Below are 20,092 nucleotides of genomic sequence, written 5' to 3' on the forward strand. Positions count from 1 at the left end.
ATATCTAGGATGTAATAGCAATATTGTGGTAATCATGATGTAATACACTTTTCTGAGATATCACATGTCTCGAGAGTATTTTTTTTAGTATTTTTTAGTATATCTTTAGTATTGTATGGAATATTTTTATCTGCCCTCTTTTTTTCTGTTAAATTTAAAATAAATAAATAAAAAAATTCTCACCAGTAAATAAAAGTATAAATTTTTTTTTATTTAAAAATGTGAGACTACTTATTTTGCTGGCAGTTTCTTAGTAAACCTGAATATGTTGATACTTATTAGGGCTTTTCACACTTAGGGTCATCCTACACACCTGTCTTCTTTCACGTTTCACATTGCTCAAACTTTACCCTGCGTTAACTATTAATCCGAGGTGTTCATAATCTGACGTTTGACGCTGTACATTCCTAAACCCTGGGTTAACGTTCTTGTTTGCATATTTGCGGTGTTGACAAACATGATTGGATAAATACAGCTTGCAACCGGTTTAACTAACGGTTTGTCTCGCAACTGTACGAAGCACGTGATATGAGGCATTCAAACATTCTAACACCGCATCATTTTACACCGTACACGTTTAGCATCACGATGCAGGGCTAAACCCCGTGCTAAACCTGCTTCTAAATTCCAAGTGAGAAATGCCCCTTTACCTGTGGTTAAAAGCGGGATTTAGATTGACGATAACCCGGGGTTAAGCGCAGTGTGAAATATTGTGTATTATAAAAACATTCAGATATACTGATTTGATCTTTTCATCATATCGTCCAATCCCGATCGCATCTGATTACCAAAACTGTTACATTTGAATAGCCCTTTGACTGATATATAGGTTTTATATTTTCAGTTTATTCCCCTTGTTGAACTTTTCCTTATGAGAACAATTAAGACGTGAGTTAGCAATGCTCACAGATGCATGGAGACAAGGAAAACATAGCTTTCATCAATAAAGCATGCAGGTAACATGATCCTCCAGTGCTCTCATCACATTTCCTCACCTAGAGCTATGACTTGCTTTTCCACATACACCGCGTGTGAGCAGGTGCCAGCGTGTGATATCCACCTGTTTTCCATATAATCCATGTAAAAAAAAATCAAATAAAATAAAACGGACCAGTTGTAGCTGGCGAAATTGGTTCAGTTTAAGCACTTATAGAATGCAGCACTGTTGAATTCTCAATCCTGATTGGTCAGAAGGTGTTAGTTTAATGTTCTATAACAGCAGCTCTGACAGTAATTCCAGCTGCAAGACAAATCATATATATAATGGATAGATATGTGTGTGTGTGTGTGTGTGTGTGTATGTATATATATATATATATATATATATAAGTTTGAATATCTTATGTCTGAAACATACTTGTGTGTAACGTAAGTGACTAAAAACAAAAGGAATACTTCTTGAACTGACTTACTCGTCTAGTGGGAAGTGTTGTGTTGTGTTAAAGGACAATCCACACCAAGGTGGTGTGATGAAGTCCAGCATGAAACAGAGGAGTCTGGTTTATACTTTATACATGTAGAAGCAGCAGCATGAGCGGCATTACTGTTCAAACACTCGACTGCATATCTTATGTACACCCGGATGATTTAAAAGCAACAGGTGGCACATCAGAACCCAAGCTTCCCTGTCTGTCAGGTTTCCCAGTCGACTGTAAAATGTTTAGAGATTTTTTTATGCACAACGAGGTGAAGCACATTGAAGAGCTCTGTCTGCCTTAAAACTTTCTGCCACCATCGAAAACTCTGACCTTACATTCAGGAATATTTACTAATCTTGAAAGTCCTGAAGATTGCTACACAAGACAGACCTTTTAGTAGGTTTGAAGGACATGAGAGGTTTTTAAAATGTAAACAAACCCAAACATAACTAACCATAATGAGAGAACCGGTTTGTGTTAGTACTCAATAACAGTCTAGAATATACACAAATATGTGGTCTGAGACACATGGGGAAATTTATTCCTTTTTACTGCTGATCTAGGCTATGCTAGTGCAGCATCTCAGGGTAGTGAAAAAGAGTCAAATAACATGCACTCTATTCATTTACCTAGGGCTGCAACTAATGAGTATTTCTTTAATCGATTCATCAGCCGATAAATAAAATCAATTTAAAAAATCCACAAACGGAGTGTTACAAATATAAACTTCAGACTATAACAGTTTCCCTAAGCCCTTACAGACAGTGGAGCATTTTGGATATAAACAAAAGTTTGTGCTCGTGCATCACTGTCGTGCTTCCGTGCTACACAAGCTCCGCTTTGTAAAGTTTACAGGTTACAGTCTTCTTCACGGCATTTAATATAACATGCTCCCCTGCCTTAGAGGACGTGAGTAACACACTTTTATTTCGCTGTCACTTGACGATTATGCCTCCGTCTGATGGTGATTGAGGTTATGCTGGGAATAAAAGGTAACGCTGGTAAACAGTAAACTGAAAATTTTTATTGTTGTTAACTCTGGGTATCTGCTAAAGTTAGCGGCGTCACATTACGTGTGTTTGATGTCATGTGCCATCGACTGGGAAAACGGCTTATGCTTCCAGTTAGTAAAAAAAAAACGCTCGTGTTCCATATGAGATGATAATACCTTTCTAAATTTCATACACTAGACGGTAGAGTACAGAGTGCATAGTGTAAGTGTACAGTACGTCATTTGGGACCCAACTTTAGTATTTACTCTCCGATGCGTCTTTTCAGAACAGAAGTAACTTAGTGAGTAAATGTGTCCCATGCCGCGCGCAGACCAACTAATCGTTAATGAGATTCGTTGACAACGATTTTCATAATAGCTTATTATCGATTTTATCCATTAGTCATTGCAACTCTAAATTGAAGTGAATAAAACCTGTTCTGATGTTATTGTTCCTATATGTTTTATACAGTGACACTTTCTGTGATGACACGTTTATTTAGCATTTTTGGTAAATCTGTTTCTTTAAGTTTTCTGACAGTAAATATCTTCAGAACTGAGGGATTTGTGGTTTCTGACTAAGATGACAAGCTGTGTTTTTTTGTGTTTTTTTAATTTAAGAGAAAGAAAAAAGAAAAGCTGATGAGAACTTTATAGCTGCTATAACATAAGTGATAACAGGAACTAACGTGTGTTGTGGACGTTCCACAACGTTAAACGATTTTAAATTGATAAAAAAAACAAATCGTTGGGAACGTCATGTGGGGAAAGGAAAAATAAACCTCACACCACCCCATCATTAATACTTTTCCTAAAACAGGACCATCGTGTTTTATTCATTACTGGTCTGTAAACGAGGAGCACATGATGTCCGGGGCCTTCATCCAGGGTGAAATTATTGCCTTGACAACTCAAGCACCTGTTCACATGGCCACCAGAAGAGAACAATGAGTAGAATTTTAAACATTCATTATTTATTTTTAAATTAACGTTTAAAAAGAATAAAGAAAATCATGATTCAATGTTCAGTAGAAGAAACACGTGCTGGTGGTTGGAGTGTAGAAGAGACACGTGCTGGTGGTTGGAGTGTAGAAGAGACACGTGCTGGTGGTCGGAGCGTAGAAGAGACACGTGCTGGTGGTCGGAGCGTAGAAGAGACACGTGCTGGTGGTCGGAGCGTAGAAGAGACACGTGCTGGTGGTCGGAGCGTAGAAGAAACACGTGCTGGTGGTCGGAGCGTAGAAGAAACACGTGCTGGTGGTCGGAGCGTAGAAGAAACACGTGCTGGTGGTCGGAGCGTAGAAGAAACACGTGCTGGTGGTCGGAGCGTAGAAGAAACACGTGCTGGTGGTCGGAGCGTAGAAGAAACACGTGCTGGTGGTCGGAGCGTAGAAGAAACACGTGCTGGTGGTCGGAGCGTAGAAGAAACACGTGCTGGTGGTCGGAGCGTAGAAGAAACACGTGCTGGTGGTCGGAGCGTAGAAGAAACACGTGCTGGTGGTCGGAGCGTAGAAGAAACACGTGATGGTGGTTGGAGCGTAGAAGCACGTGATGGTGGTTGGAGCGTAGAAGAAACACGTGATGGTGGATGGAGCGTAGAAGAAACACGTGATGGTGGATGGAGCGTAGAAGAAACACGTGATGGTGGTCGGAGCGTAGAAGAAGCACGTGATGGTGGTCGGAGCGTAGAAGAAACACGTGATGGTGATCGGAGCGTAGAAGAAACACGTGGCAGTGGTTGGCGTGTAGAAGAACCGTTTCTAGTTGTTGGAGTGTGTCATGTGAAGATCACTAGTGCTAATAACTTTATTTAAGCAGCTACATGTTTAGTGATTGATTAGTATTTTGGGAATGTTTTGAAGCTCTCGATGCAGGACCGTGTGCAGTCTGATCGTGAGTATGTTGCTGTAGCTAGTGGTTCGTAGAGCGAGGACAGTCCCTGATGGATCAGCCGTCTACTGTGATTTTAATGACGCATCAGCATTCCACAGAGAGGAAGCTCTGCTCTGCACCTGATGCTGCTGCTCTCTTCCCCGACTCCCTGAACGCTGCTCTCACACACAGCCTTAAGAGAAACACACACACACCATGCATTGAGTTTACTGTCATTTTATACTCGATGGCTTTAGGATGATTTTTGTTTAAAACTGGTTTAGCAAGATCTTCATTAGGAGAGGCAGAGATTGTGCAGGGATTTGTTCACACATGGAATCATTCACACAATTTCCTGAGCTTTCGTCCTTCCTTGGTTCTGTGCCAATCTGCCAAAAGGCAGGGACAGAGGCCAAGGGGGAAAAGGTTGAGAAGAGAACTTGTGATGACTTGCACAAAATACAGGAAATCTCAGCTGTAAAATATCTGACGGGACCTTTTTGAGTTCCTGCTTGTGTGCCAGGCAAAAAGTCTTTCTAGTATCTGAAACTGATTATTGTACTGACTCAGTTTAAGGCTACTGAAGGGTGCTGGCAGTGTGCGTTACTCACATTTGGAATGATAAAGGCACATCTCCATTTTATCATCGCTCAGAAACAGATAAACATCATTACTCAACAATAGGGCTGGGTCAAAAATATCGATTCTCCCATTTTAATCGATGTTCAGTTTAATGAAAGGATATCAATTTAATTCCATTTTATTTGTATAGCGCTTTTTATAATGGACATTGTCTCAAAGCCACTTTACAGAACTATAAACACAGGATACAGATTTTATATGTGTGAATTTATCCCTATTGAGCAAGGAAACTGATGAATGAGAAGAAGGAACCAGACTCAGAAGAGAACCTGTCATCATCTGGGAAACAACGGATAGTGTGAAAGTAAAAGAAAGTTCATTCTGGTTTTTACATGATGTCTTTGTTGAATTAGTCCACTGTTCACTAAAGGAGACCTGAGTGCAAAACTGCATGTGGTAATTTCAGTCTCAAGGCCATAACAGCAACCGTAGTCCCAGAAACCACAGCGAAAATGTCCATGTAGAATTAAGGTCCAAAACTATTTAATGGTACTTCAAGCGGTAGCATCCTCAGGAATCTCCAGGCTGTAGCCTCCAGTTTATGAGAGAAACCTTACCGACTGTTACAAGGCGCTGACCCTGAAGACCCTTTCCATAAATGTTAAATAAATGTCTTCTAACAGAAAGCTTAGGAAGTTTATTATTAGTTTTAAGGTTATGTAGCACGTCCGCTGTACAAGTCTAACTGTGAATTAGCAGTTGCTTAGAACGAGTCTATTAATATCAAAATTAGTCAACGCCTTCTAAACAATTCGATCTAATAATTCAATAGTGCTTTAGTATGATTCAGATCAACAGCCTAATAACTGACTAACACCTAGGAAAGTGATGATCCGAGCATTGTAAGAGTGCTGTAGTCGTGTGGTATTCTGGAAATCCTGGTAATGCTGCAATTTAAATTAAGAGCACATTAAAGTGTTTTTGGACCTTGGATGCATGTAAATCTATTGTATGAGACCTTTAAAACAAAATTAGGCATGTTTCAAAACCATAATAGGTGCACTTTAATGAATTTCACTGTTGCAATGTTTAAAAACATTTTTTTTACAGCAATGTGCAGTTTGTGCTTACCTTGTGTGCATTGTATAGACATATTTATGATTTCCCACTTGTTACAATGTTTGTTACTCAAGGTAAAAGTAAAAAGTAGTTAAACATAATTGTGTGCGCCTTATTGTTAAAGTAAATGTGTATCAGTAATATAGCTAAGTAGGAGGGTTTCAGTTACCAGCATTTATATTAAAACATGGATTCCATGTCTACAAAACTAACATTTTAAATGAAATATTTATAACTAATCAATATTGGATCAAACCATATAAATACGAATCGAATCGCCAAATTGGTCGCAATATCCAGCCCTGCTCAACAAGGATGATTTCTAACGCATACGTTTGTTAGTTTCCATATAGTCAATAAACAACTTCAGATTCTTCACCTTGCGAATCATATCACAATCATTTATTCATTCATCTTCAGTAAAGCCTTTATCCTTGTGAGGGTCTGATAAACCGTTTGTAGTCAGTGTTCTAGATTTAACATGTGAATATTTCTGTATGTTGATTTGATCTAAAGCAAATACTCATGCATTTATAGCATAACTTATTTAAAGGTAAGAAGTGCTACTTTGTTTATTTCTGATGTCGTGCACAGCCAGGCCGATTTGCTTCGAATATTCGAAGTTCGAATTTTAACTTGACGGCCTTAGAGCAGACGGGAGAACTGAAGCAGCGCGAATGGTGACGGTGACGTTCATTCTTATGTAAACAAACGCGGATGTAAACACAAAGGGGAAAATCGAAGTCAGCAAAAATGCTCGAGGTCATGTCCGTATATCTCACAATTAGTCGATAACGTGATTATCATGACAGGCCTATACTCCATTTTAGTTTTGAAGCAGTCCTTGAAGCAGAATTTATACAACTGTTCAACTGTCCCTTGTTGTGTGTGTTGTTGTCAGAATATGTTCATCAGAAATACACGTTCCAACAAATCAACAGTAAAGAAACATGGAATATTTACATTTATTCATTTAGCAGATGCTTTTATCCAAAGCAACTTACAAATGTGGAAATACAAGCAAAGCGATATATCAAGCAGAGAACAATACAAGTAGTGCTACTATACAAGATCTTTAATTGAGTTCTAGAAGAAGCAAAGTGTGCAGAGTAGAGGTGTAAGACCAGGGTAAGGTGGTAGTGTTGTGGTTTTTTTTTTTTTTAAGGGGTTAGTTAGGTGCTCACAGAGGAGGTGTGTCTTTTAGCCATTTTTTGAAGATAGTGACAGGTTCTGCGGTCCGGATTGAGGTTGGAAGTTCATTCCACCACTGAGGAACAGATAATGTGATTTGTTTTGGAAAGGGACCTTGAGCCACGCTGAGTAGGTACTACTAAGCGTCTGTCATTGATAGATCACAGATTGCATGAGGGAACATAAGCCTTCAGGAGACTGTTGAGGTAGGGGGATGCTGTTTCAGACAAGGTCTTGTAGGTGAGCGTCAAGGCCTTGAATTTGATACGAGCGGCTACAGGAAGCCAGTGGAGGGAGATGACGAGGGGTGTGACATGGGTTCTCTTGGGCTGGTTGAAGACGATGCATGCCGCTGCATTCTGAATCAAATATTTGATTATCCAAATAATATTTCAAATAGTCCTGGAAAAAATGGAGTTTGTTATATGATGACAAACTGAATCAATACTACAGTGCAACCAAACACACATACAAACGTGCACACACACCTATACGATGTATGTCTATTACCTTAAAATACAGCTACTGATAAGATTATTAACAAAATCAAACTAACCAAATGTCCTGATTGGAAATTCACCCTCTGTATGACATTTCTGTTTTTGACTTTTGCTTTTAGATATTCTTATCACTCAAGTTATAGCAGCTATAAACAGTTCATTTACTTTATCCTGGAGTTAATAATGCAGAAAAAATGCAGCTTGTTGATGAGAGACTATAAAGTGCATAGTCTTCAGTCCTCAGGACTTTCCTGTGCCAGAAATATGATCGCTTTACCTCAGACTGTTATAAAGAACTGATATTGGAGACTCCAAAAATGCTAAAGATCGCCTTACAGAAAGCTCCGATATATCAAAAATTACACACTTTTGTTTTTTAAACAAAAATTGATTTATGTAGCAGATCCACCATACAAGTCCTTATAAAAGCTGCTACTATCACAAAGCTGTCAACATGTATAGATTAGCCATACAGTTTAAAGCAGTGGTCAGAATAAGCATGAATAAAATTCACCCAGCAGAAAAGCCAGTTCACTGAAATGGGAAAGTACATGGCACATGAACGAGGCATGCACTTCTGGTTTCAATTTGCATGAACTTTATCTAGGTGAATTTTGACCCGTGAATTTATTTTCCTGGGTCTTGTGAGCCAATAGAAAGCACGACTGTGGTCTCTTTGGAAATTGAGGAGCTGTTAAATACTCAGATTTATTAGCTTTTGCTAATTCTAACTTTTGACTTGCTGTTTTCTTACTGTTGCTTGATGCACATGTAGGGGGAAAAAAAAAACGTTGGCTAAAGTTGCACCTACAGTGGCTTAACACCTGTCAGAACAGTGCATGACCATATCACATGATCATTTCTTCTGCATGTCACCAAAATACATCTGGTTGGATGGCTGTGGTTTAGATATTTGAATGACTTGAGGCCACTTCCCATTCCTGCCCATGTTCACAGAGCTCCACAGAGCTACAAGGCCCTGTAGCGTGTCTGTAAGAATGAGAGGCTCAGTCAAACACAAACAAGCATCTTGGACCAGATATCAGTTTTGCAAATCGCTTTTCTCAGCCACTTAATCATTTTGTCCTGAAGTCATGGCTTAAACCATCATTTATTTTATCATGCACTACATATTTTGCCAGTTGTTTGCACAAATACAAACAGTTTTTACTATGGAAAAAAACGACTAGGCGACGTGGTCGCCTCCACAGAGTGCTTTAAAATCGTGTAACGCACACCTAGCCGTGGATTATCTCACTTATACCATGGTCACTGCCACCACTTGCTAGCTTGTCATTGATGTTTGCAGTTCAAAATTTGATTGAAAGGATAAAAATAACGGTTAATTTTTGTTAGTTATTTTATATCCGGGTCGTTAGATCTAGAATTCTGCCGCCTCTAAATATTACACAGAGATAAAGTAGTGCAATAAGATTACATTTATTTGAATGAATAATAAGCTATGAGAGAGAGAGATCGTGTGTGTGTGTGTGTGCGTGTGAGAATTACCTTTGTCTGTACTAACTACTGTATGCAACTGTAACTGTATGTTACTATGGTTACAGTTGTTTATAGGCAGCGCATTCATTTGGGATGGTGATTAAACCGACTGGAACTACCTGTGCATTACACGCTTTGAATGCACCCCTTGCAGCCAATCAGAATTGAGTATTCAGACAGCCCACGGTATAAAGACACTATCCTCAGAGGGCGCTAATATAGACCTGTGATTTGCTTTGCAGCTATAGTACTATTGTCAGAGCCGCTGTGAAAGAAAATTCATCACCACTTTCACCAATCAGAATCAAGATTTCTGAACTCTTTCGACCACACTAGTATTTCTTGCCAGAGGAGATTATGGTCTCTTGCTTTCTGCGGGCTTTGGCCGTGACCGATTATCTCACCTTACTTTTTCAGTGAGGTATTTTAACGAAGGCTAGCAAGGACTGCAGGTTTCACACAGGCTGTGAGCGTTGTGGGGGCGGCTGTAGTAAGGTAGAACCGGTTATGGAACCAGTTATGGAAATGTAGTTAACGCCTCTGTATCACGTGAAAGCCTGGGTTTGTTGATTTAAAACTGCTTAACAGTTTTTAATGTGAAAATGTGAAATTTGTGTGAAAAGCAGCACAGTGTTTCAGGGAATAGTGTTCTAGCTTTAGATGCATCTCGCTTCAGTGCTTCAGTGCTCGCTTGTCCTGCTGTTATTTTACAGATGGAGTGCATGGAGGCAGTGTATTATTAGTAGCTTAATTATTTTTGATTTGACATGTAGAGAGACACAGGGGAAACAGGCACTCTGAAGACTGTAGTGTGTTTCAATGGAAATGCCAGTTCCACTTCTGCTTCTCTCTTTCGGTGGTGGCTCTCATTGTAGCCTACAGTGTACAATAATTTACGTTAAATGAATCAAACTCAAATAAACAGAATGATAACTTGCCTTTTTCTGTATAACTACTTCTCAGTTGTCGTATCATTTTAATATTTAGGAATGCCCCGAAGGCAACTTGGCTCTTAATTAACAATGACTCAACTTTCTGATTTATGAGCTGATTATACATGAAGGTTTGAGAATTTGAAGTATTCAGGCTCTACGTTGGAAGTGATAATGGTGAGCGAAATACCGACGCTGCTGTAATGGTTTCCAAAATATTTGTAGGGATAGCATAGTAAATAGTACGCTAATAGACTTTCATCTGCAATAATGTGTCTAATACAAAGTTGTAATTACTGTGCGGGTTATGCAAGTGTATACGGGTTCACTTCTCATATCCGATTGGTTTTGTTTTTTGTCTATAACAACAGCTCTGGCAGTATTGCCAGATACAAGGCAGTATTAATACGCTCAGTCATTTCTACAGTAACATCTCATTCACAGTGAATATTTATATATATATATATATATATATATATATATATAAATATTCACTGTGAATTATTTATATATATATATATATATATATATATATATATATATATATATATATATATATATATATATATATATATATATATTAAAAAAAAGAAAGAATCTAATCATTGATATGGCGAAGCTTTCTGTAGAGAGCATTTATGGAAGGAATCTCGAGTATCAGGGTCAGTGTTCCACCACAGCAAAGAGGAATTTATACTTTCTAGTTTATAACATTGTTTTTTTTGTTTTGTTTTTTTGCCGCCTTATTCAAAAGAATGAAAAAACACTTTGTTCATTAATTAGTAAAACATGCTGTTGGCAAAATTGTTGGTAAATTGCTTTGAAATAAAAGTCTTCTGGACGTGTTATTTTGGGGAAATAATTACATTTGGTGTGGCGATGGCCCTCCACTTTGCATCGTTGATTATTTTTACGACAAAAGCATCCTCTGTCATGTTTTATTCCTTACTTATGTATACAATATACAAACTTAAGTGCTGAAAACATCATGCTCACATCTAGAGATGGAAATGACGTGATGCGTACCAAGTATCTGTATCAGGCTAATAATAGCAAAATAACAGTGGATCAGATATCAAAGAAAACATGTCGCATATCAGATCCTGTCAGAAACGGCGAAGATCGGAATTTTTGGAATTAGAAATGTTGGAGACATGAATAGTTTTTTTTTTTTATTATATACTTTTTTCTATTCTATTATATTTATACTTATATTTTTTATATTTACAATGCAAGCGATTTTGTGTGAAAGAGTGTGAAGTGCTTCAGTCCAAAAAAAACATTTTAAAACTTAGTAATTTTTAAAAAAAATTTTTTTTAAAGAAAATGTGTATGAATAGATGTGTATCTGCTGATGCTGACGGTTTGAGTGTCAGTATTGGAAGAGGAAAGGCGGTATCATGCGGTCTCTTCAGGCCCCTGAAGATTTGATTTGCTTTCTGTCGTATGTTTACGTTTCTACGGCTCAGTTCTCAGGGTTGACTGGTTTACCATGTGTTACTTTCATGTCTTCTGAGAGGGGGAAGTGAGTCAACTGTGTGGAGATTCTTGCCACCACATGTCTTGTTCCACATTTGCCTTGACTTGGTTGAGGTAAGGAGCTGGAGATGGAAAACTGTCATTTCCATGACTCCAAGTTATATGTGGTGAACTCCGTTGGGTTTTCCAAAGAATTTATGTGAATGTTTTCCTTATTTGTCATTTGAAAATAACTGCTATATCCCTTCTTTGTGAATTATGCAGGAGGAAAATTAGGGTTTCTTTGCTTTCAACCATCAAAGAAGTCTATTTTTTAAGTGGAAAAGCAGTTTCCATTGAATATTTGCAGTTAAGGGGAAACGTTCCCTCTCCAGAATGGTAAAGGCTATATGCATTAGTAATGTTGTTTGATTAGATGTTGACTTTTAAAGATACAGTGAGTCCACTTTAAGTGTCTGTAATACCCGTGTCGTAACACTCAAACTATACACAACTATAAGGCAACTACCGAGTGAGCATGCCTGCACTATTACAGAAATCATAGTAGCACATAATGTTTAAATACATGTGTCAACTTTAGTTTAGATTTATTTATTTATTTTTTACCCCTACATTTGGCAGGCTTCACCACACGAATGAAGGAACGTTTGTCTGTTAGTTTCTATCTTGTCAATAAGCAACATCAGATTCTTCACCTTTGCAAATCAAACCACAGTCATCCTTTTAGTTCTCTTTGAATTAGTTTGAATAAAATATCCACCTGTATTCCTGCCTCCCCAAGGAGTTGTCCTGAATGCAGACTGAATGGCTCATGGGTTACTGCAATCTAAAATGTAGTTTGCAGCCTCTGCAGTTCAGACCCAGACGTCACATAATAACACTAACACCATTATCACTCTCGTGGATGAGTACTGCTTAGGCCTACTCTGACCTGACCTCTGGAAAGAAGAGATGTATTACAATCCTGTACCGTCATCCCGGGCACGGCGTGGAACATTACACACACTGTGGGATGTGTGAGTTTGTAAGCAAGCCTGCACATGTACCTGTGTGGGTGCACTCGGTTAGATTGCGGTGTTGTTCATGAAGTGTGGTGCTTTCACCTTTTCCATTAAGTTGATGACCGTACCAAGATAAAGCAGTTTAGAACCACCAACGTTGTGTAGGTGAAACCTGTCTGTGTGAATTTTTTTTATTTTTTTATCATAAGCATGCTTTCAGACTTGTGTAAAATGCTACAAGTAATTAAGATGCATACTATATAAAATTACTATGGAATTAAGATGCATACTATATAAAAGAAAACCTGGCTTACAATACAGTGACTGAAAATATTCCTGATTGATTTCTGTGCGGTGCTGAGAGGCAGCTGGTTTCAGCCAGAGTTCCCCTAGTTTTCATCAAAACTCAGACCAAAGTGGGGAAAAAAAAACCCTTTACTCATTTTAAGTGTGTATTTGAGTAATTGAGAAGCAGGAGGCTTGTCTTCACCATTTCCCCTTGAAACACAATGGCAATCTTAAATGTAGTTCTATTACTGTATTACTTTGAGACATTTGTTGGATCCCCTGGATGGGATCGAGTCGGCATAAATGTTGACTTCAGGAGAAGAACTTGCATAGAACTGTTTACGATCTGACACAATTTCATTTCCTGAACTGAAAAACGCTGCATATATGTGTAAGCCAGAGTGTAATCCTATATTATTAAAAACATGAGAATTTCCTAACACGCTACAATCAAACTGGGTTTTATATAGCAAACAAGCTTGGTACATAGGGCAAGTGCAGTCCTGTTTTAAAATCGGTTCTTTGTGTAACATGTGATCGCTTGTGTGACGTAGATATTACACCACTGCCATGCCACGAGGGGAAGACGACGACGACGAGGGCATCTTAAAAACACTACTGAGGAACTGTCCACTAGTGCTGCCTAAACAGCGATCTCAAACTTTTATTAAATACATTGCCGCCACACTGACCCAATTTGCCATGAGAGTTTAAAACGAAGTGATGTTATTGTAGGGAACAACTTTCCTGATTCACCTGAACAACCCGAACCCTCCAATACTATATGGTCACATGATCAGAAATGTGAGAAACGCTCAGTAGAAAGTGGAACTAAAAGTTATGAAAGACTTGACATGATTAGCAGTGATTTGTCAAATGTAAGATAAGTGGCCGTAAAAGTTTGAAGTCTAATCCAAACCCAGATTGACACACAAGACGCATAGTGCCTTGCGAAACGTTGGCCCTTCATTGCCCCCTGGTGGGACTCTCCCCGAGTAGTTTTGTTTTGAATCTGAAAACATTAGCACTCGAGTAGTGGGTGAGGTGTGAAGGATCAGATCACTACGATCTTCTGACTTTTACATTTTTATTTCTTTATTGTTTGTGTAGTAGACTTTCATGCTGTGTGTAAAATACAGCCTTCACAGATTTGTTCCATTACTGTGTGGACAATTCAACGTTGGTAGAAGTGCGGATCAGTGAAAACACCGTACTCTGAAGGTAACACTTTCTCCTTTGGCAGTGGTGTAGTGATTCATGTTGACAGTTGAGTGATTACCTCACATTGAAATTAAAACTGTCATGGCTTGAAAGAGGAATTATGAACAGCCTTCAAACTGCCATGCTGTTGCAACTTTTAGCTGGCCGAACCCAGATTAGCAAAGAATTTCTGTTGCTTTTGGGAATTCACACATTTTTTGTTTCTTGAAATATTACAAATGTTAATACTGTGTTTTTATATAAAGCTGTTGTCCCTTCCTCCACTGCATAGACAGCTCTCAGGTTTACCACATCTGTAGGTGGGGACATTCTAGACAACTCATTTTTAAATATACAACATGGACATAAAGGAAAATTGACTGTTACCTACACCCCCATGCATGCGTAATCAAATTTAAACCGTTTGGATATTTGTGTTAGGTGTTAAATAGTTTTGGCATGAATTGTGAACCCAGTTGAATTTTGTTGTGACATGAATCTGATGCGTTATTAATCACCAAGAGAAGACATGCACTTACTTTTACCGTTTGTTTTTAATCTTGCTTGCTTCTTACAGGTCTGGGTATATACAAAGCTTCTTTTTGATTATACAGTGCTGTGAAAAAGTATTTGCTGATTTCTTCTGTTTTTGTGTAGATCTCATACTAAATAGTTTCAGAAATTAAAACAAAACCTAAGATAAAACAAAGGCAACCTGAGTAAACACAAAATATAGTTTTTAAACGATAATGTTATTTGTTGAAGCAAAAAAAGTAATCCAGTATCAACTGGGCCTGTGTGAAAATGTGTTTGCCCCCTCAGTTACTAATTCCAGAAATCTATGAAACCCCATTCATAATGGGGTTCAGCTGGACTAGACGCAACCAGGCCTGATTACTGCAAGCCCTGTTCGATCAAATCAACACTTAAATAGAAATTTTTCAACAGCATGAAGTTGGTTAAAAGGTCTTACCCAGTAACACACCATGCCAAAGTTGAAAGAAATTCCAGAAATTATGAGGAAGAAGGTGATTGAAATACATCAGTCTGGGAAAATTCCTCCAAGAGCACAGCGATGACTCATCCAGCGAGTCACCAAAGAACCAAGGACAACGTCAAATGACCTACAGGCCTCTCTTACATCAATAAAGGTCAGTGTTCATGACTCCACTATCAGAAAGACTCTGGGGAAAAATGGCATCCATGGAAGAATGGTGAGGTGTAAACCACTGCTAACCCAGAAGAACAATAAGGTTCATCTGAAATTCGCCAAAACACACCTTGATGATCCTCAAACCTTTTGGGAGAATGTTCTGTGGACTGATGAGTTGAAAGTGGAACTGTTTGGAAGACTCGGTCGTGTTACATCTGGTGTTAACCAAACACAGAATTCCACAAAAAAGAACATCATACCTACGGTGAAGCATGGATTGAAGTGTGATGATGTGGGGATGCTTTGTTGCTTCAGGTTCTGGACAAATTGCAGTAATTGAGGGAAACATGAATGCTGCTCTCTACCAGAAAATCCTACAGGAGTATATCCGGTCTTCAGTCTGTAAGTTGAAACTCAAGCACAACTGGATTATACAGCAAGACAATGATCCAAAGCATAGGAGTAAGTCCTAGTGTTTGGTTGCAGTTATTGCTGCTAAAGGTGGCACGACTAGATTTTAAGTTTAAGGGGGCAGTTAGTTTTTCACATTGGTAATAGGTGTTGGATATCTTTAAAAAAACAAACAAACTGTAAACTGTGTTCACTCAGGTTGCCTTTGTTTTATGTTGTATTTTGTTTGAAGATCTAAAACGATTTAGTATGAGAGACACACAAACAGAAGAAATCAGGATGGGGCAAATACCTTTTCACACCACTGTAGCTAAAATAAAAGCACTAGAAGTATAGTTTAATTGAATGAAGTGCTAATTTATTGTGTAACTTATTGGTCCTGTCTCTTCTCTCTGGATTGCTAGGTTACTGAAAGATGGTGGATCGCTTGGCAAATAGCGAAGCTAACTCCAAGCGCATTGCGGTCGTGGAGGGCTGCTTCGGCACTGCTGGACAACCGCTGGCCATCCCGGGCAGAGTGCTTATTGGGGAGGGTGTGCTCACCAAGCTGTGCCGCAAAAAGCCCAAGGCTCGCCAGTTTTTCCTTTTCAATGACATTTTGGTATACGGCAACATCGTCATCCAGAAGAAGAAGTACAACAAGCAGCACATCATCCCACTGGAGAGCGTTACTATCGACACTGTGGCTGATGAGGGCGAGCTTCGGAATGGTTGGCTCATCAAAACACCAACCAAGTCGTTTGCGGTGTACGCCGCCACAGCCACAGAGAAGTCAGAGTGGATGAACCACATCAACAAGTGTGTGTCGGACCTGCTGGAGAAGAGCGGCAAGTCGCCCACGGGCGAGCACGCGGCCGTATGGGTGCCAGATTCGGAGGCGTCAGTGTGCATGCGATGCCAAAAGGTGAAGTTCACACCGGTCAGCAGACGCCACCACTGCAGGAAGTGCGGCTTCGTCGTGTGTGGCCCTTGCTCCGAGAAGAAGTTCCTGTTGCCCAGCCAGTCATCTAAGCCTGTGCGTGTATGTGAGTTCTGCTACGAGCAGCTCTCCACAGGGGCTACGCTGCCACCTCGCTCGAACTCATACAGCCGCACCAACAACATCTCTGAGGATGAGGATGAAGACGATAGCAGTGACTGAAAACCTTCACTTTTGCTATTTTAGGAATATTATCTTCAGTTCAGGTTCCAGTGCATTAGTGTCTTGTTTTTCCTTAAAGGCTTTGAAATTAACAAAGATTCCATGAAGGTTTATGGTGATTTTATTTTTAGTACAACATTAATGAAATGGCATAATAAATTTACCCTGAAAGTGTAGACACCATAGGCATATAGTCGAACTGCAGTATGAATCCTAAGTTCCTGCATTCACAAAAAATATTACTTGCAGGCTCACTTAGCCTTTTGCAGATAACATTGAAACAACTGTAGGAATTCTAACCAATCCAACTCGCTCCTGCAGAATATTTGGATCAATCCCATTCGCTCCTGCAGAAAGCCTGACTAAAATCACCTTCTAACCACAGTTCATTTAGGTTGTACCCATCCATGATATTTTCTAATGAATTGAGATGGTCAATTTTCCCAAAATATAAATAAAATAGGAATTTAATTCACAGCAACACTGAGTAGGATAAATCAAGATGGATGGATTGATGGGTGGATGGATGGATAAAGCCCATTTTACACCAGACGCGTACCATGTACCACCCTGCATCCAATACGCTCCCAAGCTAATCAATGTATTCTTTGTTCCATGAGCTTCGTATGAGACTGCCCACAAGAGAGTAAAAATGGCCCACTACTGTGACTTTTTTTGCTCCAGTGCACACCTCTGAATGGATGTGTAAACACAGCAAGCATATTTGCTAATTTCACGCTCTATGTACAGCTGATTTTATTGTCTTCTTGTTTCCCACCCCCCTGATTTCTTTCCAAATTACTGTTTTGTTTCCCAATGAATCGTAGACTCTGCTATGACACTGCTTTTTCCACAGGGAAGCGTTCACTCAGCTGTTTCGGTGCTGACAGTATTTTTTCTAGCTGTACCCCTACCAGGACCTGTAATTATTACAGCGGGGATAACAGAAGAACTAAAGAAAGGATGCATATTTTGATAGGTGTATATGTAAAACGTTATCTCCCTGTTAGTTAATCCTTAATAATAATTAATAATAATAATACTCTTTGCTAATGACAAATCAAAAGTGTTTGAGTTATATGAAGTTCTTAAATGTATATAATGTGGTAATTTACATAGGAAGTCCCAAAATATAATCCGACAAAGGCCTTTAATGCCATGGTGCCTTCTTAAAGTCTGTAGACATTATTGAACCTATTAAAGCCATTTTATGGCCTGTTAGCAGTTAGAAATGTCTCACTTGAGATCAGACTTTATATTTAGAGACTCTCTTAAAGCATAAAATGATCAGAGATCTGTTTAAATATAACAAAAGTAGATAACTTTTTTTTTGGTGAAAGATCCTTTAGTCCAGATGTCCCAGTGCACAGTTTTGTTTTGTTTAGTTTTTTTAGTTTTCCAGTGCTATCCCGAGAGTAATTATCAGTAGATCTTGTTGGCTCAGCACTGTAGTCCAGTGTTTGACATCGTGCTGCACAGCTGAACTGGGCCCTGAACGTCAGCAGGAGCCAGTGCCCTCCTCCTCCTCCTCGTGCTTTTATTGCAGTGGGGCTACACTTCAGTGGCCTGTTTGGTCACACCCATGTCTCAAACGGGAATTGAGATGCAGAGCATTATGAGGAAGTAACCTCCATACAACCATGCCTTGTTCTACATTTGAATCACACATGACTAAATGCACTAATACTTTTGAATTTTGGGTATAATATATCATTTCTAATATTGTAAGACTGTTATGATCTACCTGTGCTAAGGTATAATTGAGAGCATGGGCTTCAGGTGGAATCACAATTGAACATGCAGGATTAATCTGCTTTTGTTAATTTTGTTAACTTTGTCTCTCAGTAAGGACTTGATGTCATATCACTTTTCTAGAACTGACATTGAAAAGGGAAATTAAATGATTTTGGGACCTACGGTCTAGACTGTTCCAGAGCTCTACCTTTATATGCAATGAGAAGAAACGAATCTCAAAAGGCAAGCATTTTGTTATTTAGAAAGTAGTTTATATTGTGATTTTTACTTTTGAATAACCACAGACCGGATGAACTGCTGTACAATGTCTGTCTAATCATTGCCTCTCGGTCCATCTTTATTGTACTATGCCTGTGTAGACGTTTTGGCAGTAATGCTGAGCTCCAGCTCTTCTGCATTTGTGTGTCTCCTGAACATCTACGGATCAGCTATCGGCACTTTATTGTGTGTTCGCTCGACCGAGGTTGAGGGTCAGCACATGCAGGATTGGCAGTGGAGTAAAGACCGGTGTTGTGACCAGTCTTCATACAAGAGTAGCTGAACATGCCTGAGAATGCTTGCACTTGTTGGACCACAAGTCAGTGTGATGAAGATGGTTCCTGCTATTGCGTGGACCGCTTGTCCGGCTTTAAACCTACACCAAAACCAGTACATGATCACATGTTTGTAATTATGTGAGTTGCCTGGCTGCTTGAGCTGAAATTCTTGCGTTACTCATAAGTATTTGGTGGTATTCAACAAGTGCAAATGGCAAGGAATTACAAGAGAATTTTCTTTATTTACCTAGTATTAATGTTTCTTTTTCTTGTTTCCTTCACCTGTCTGTCTCGTCATTGAGAACTTTGAAAGGGCTCAAAGTGGAATGTAATCCATCATATAATTGTTAGATACTAATTTTCAGGAACAAAAAAAAATATATATATATATTAATTGTTTACAACCTGTGTCTTGTGTTGTGTCCCTCACAAATCTTTTAAATTGGTTTACAATATTAGCACTCATTCATTTATTCATACATTTATTCATTATTTATTTACTTGGTCCTGGTCAGGATTGTGAGCTGGAGCTTAGCACAAACATGCTGGGCAAACAGCACAGGAACACAACCATGTAGCTACCATGACAAGATTTGTGAGAAACTTTTAGCCATATTCAGAATCATTTTTACAGCGGACATTAGCCAGCTAGCTAACATGACAAAAAATAGAGGAAATGTAAACATTTACAGCCAGCTAGCTCATATAAATCTGTGGTAGCTCTTCAGAGGTTTACTCACACAGTTACTGCACTACTATACACTAGAGATGCACCGATACTAAATTTCTCAGTCGATACCGATAACTGATTATTCAGAGTGATATCGGCCGATACAGATAGTTATGCCTTTTATACTTTATTTTAAATGAATAATAATTAATTCCACAATTCTGAAAGAAATGCAAATAAAAACTTTATTCTCTCCATTTCAACAAGTTGTTTCACAGTAACTGGTCTCATAAACAGAAAACACATTACTCAAATTAACATTTACACATGAACTAAATTCTGAAGATTAAAGT

The 20,092-nt window shown here is 38.9% G+C and overlaps 1 protein-coding gene across 2 annotated transcripts in view; it reads left to right on the forward strand.

The window, feature by feature from the left end:
- Window positions 1–17,227, forward strand: part of plekhf2 (pleckstrin homology domain containing, family F (with FYVE domain) member 2) — a 30,972-nt gene extending 13,745 nt beyond the window's left edge. The window contains exons 1-2 of one of the 2 annotated variants that reach the window (XM_053634154.1): window positions 13,415–14,094; window positions 16,042–17,227. In XM_053634154.1, coding sequence (XP_053490129.1) covers window positions 16,053–16,778 — 726 coding nt within the window. In that variant the 5' untranslated portion in view covers window positions 13,415–14,094; window positions 16,042–16,052 and the 3' untranslated portion in view covers window positions 16,779–17,227. Of the gene's footprint in view, window positions 1–13,414; window positions 14,095–16,041 lie in introns of those variants that run through there. The other variant, XM_053634146.1, reaches the window with a different exon arrangement.
- Window positions 17,228–20,092: the final 2,865 nt, after the last annotated feature.

This window comes from Ictalurus furcatus, chromosome 1 (genome assembly GCF_023375685.1).
Source record: "Ictalurus furcatus strain D&B chromosome 1, Billie_1.0, whole genome shotgun sequence".
Classification (NCBI taxonomy): domain Eukaryota; kingdom Metazoa; phylum Chordata; class Actinopteri; order Siluriformes; family Ictaluridae; genus Ictalurus; species Ictalurus furcatus.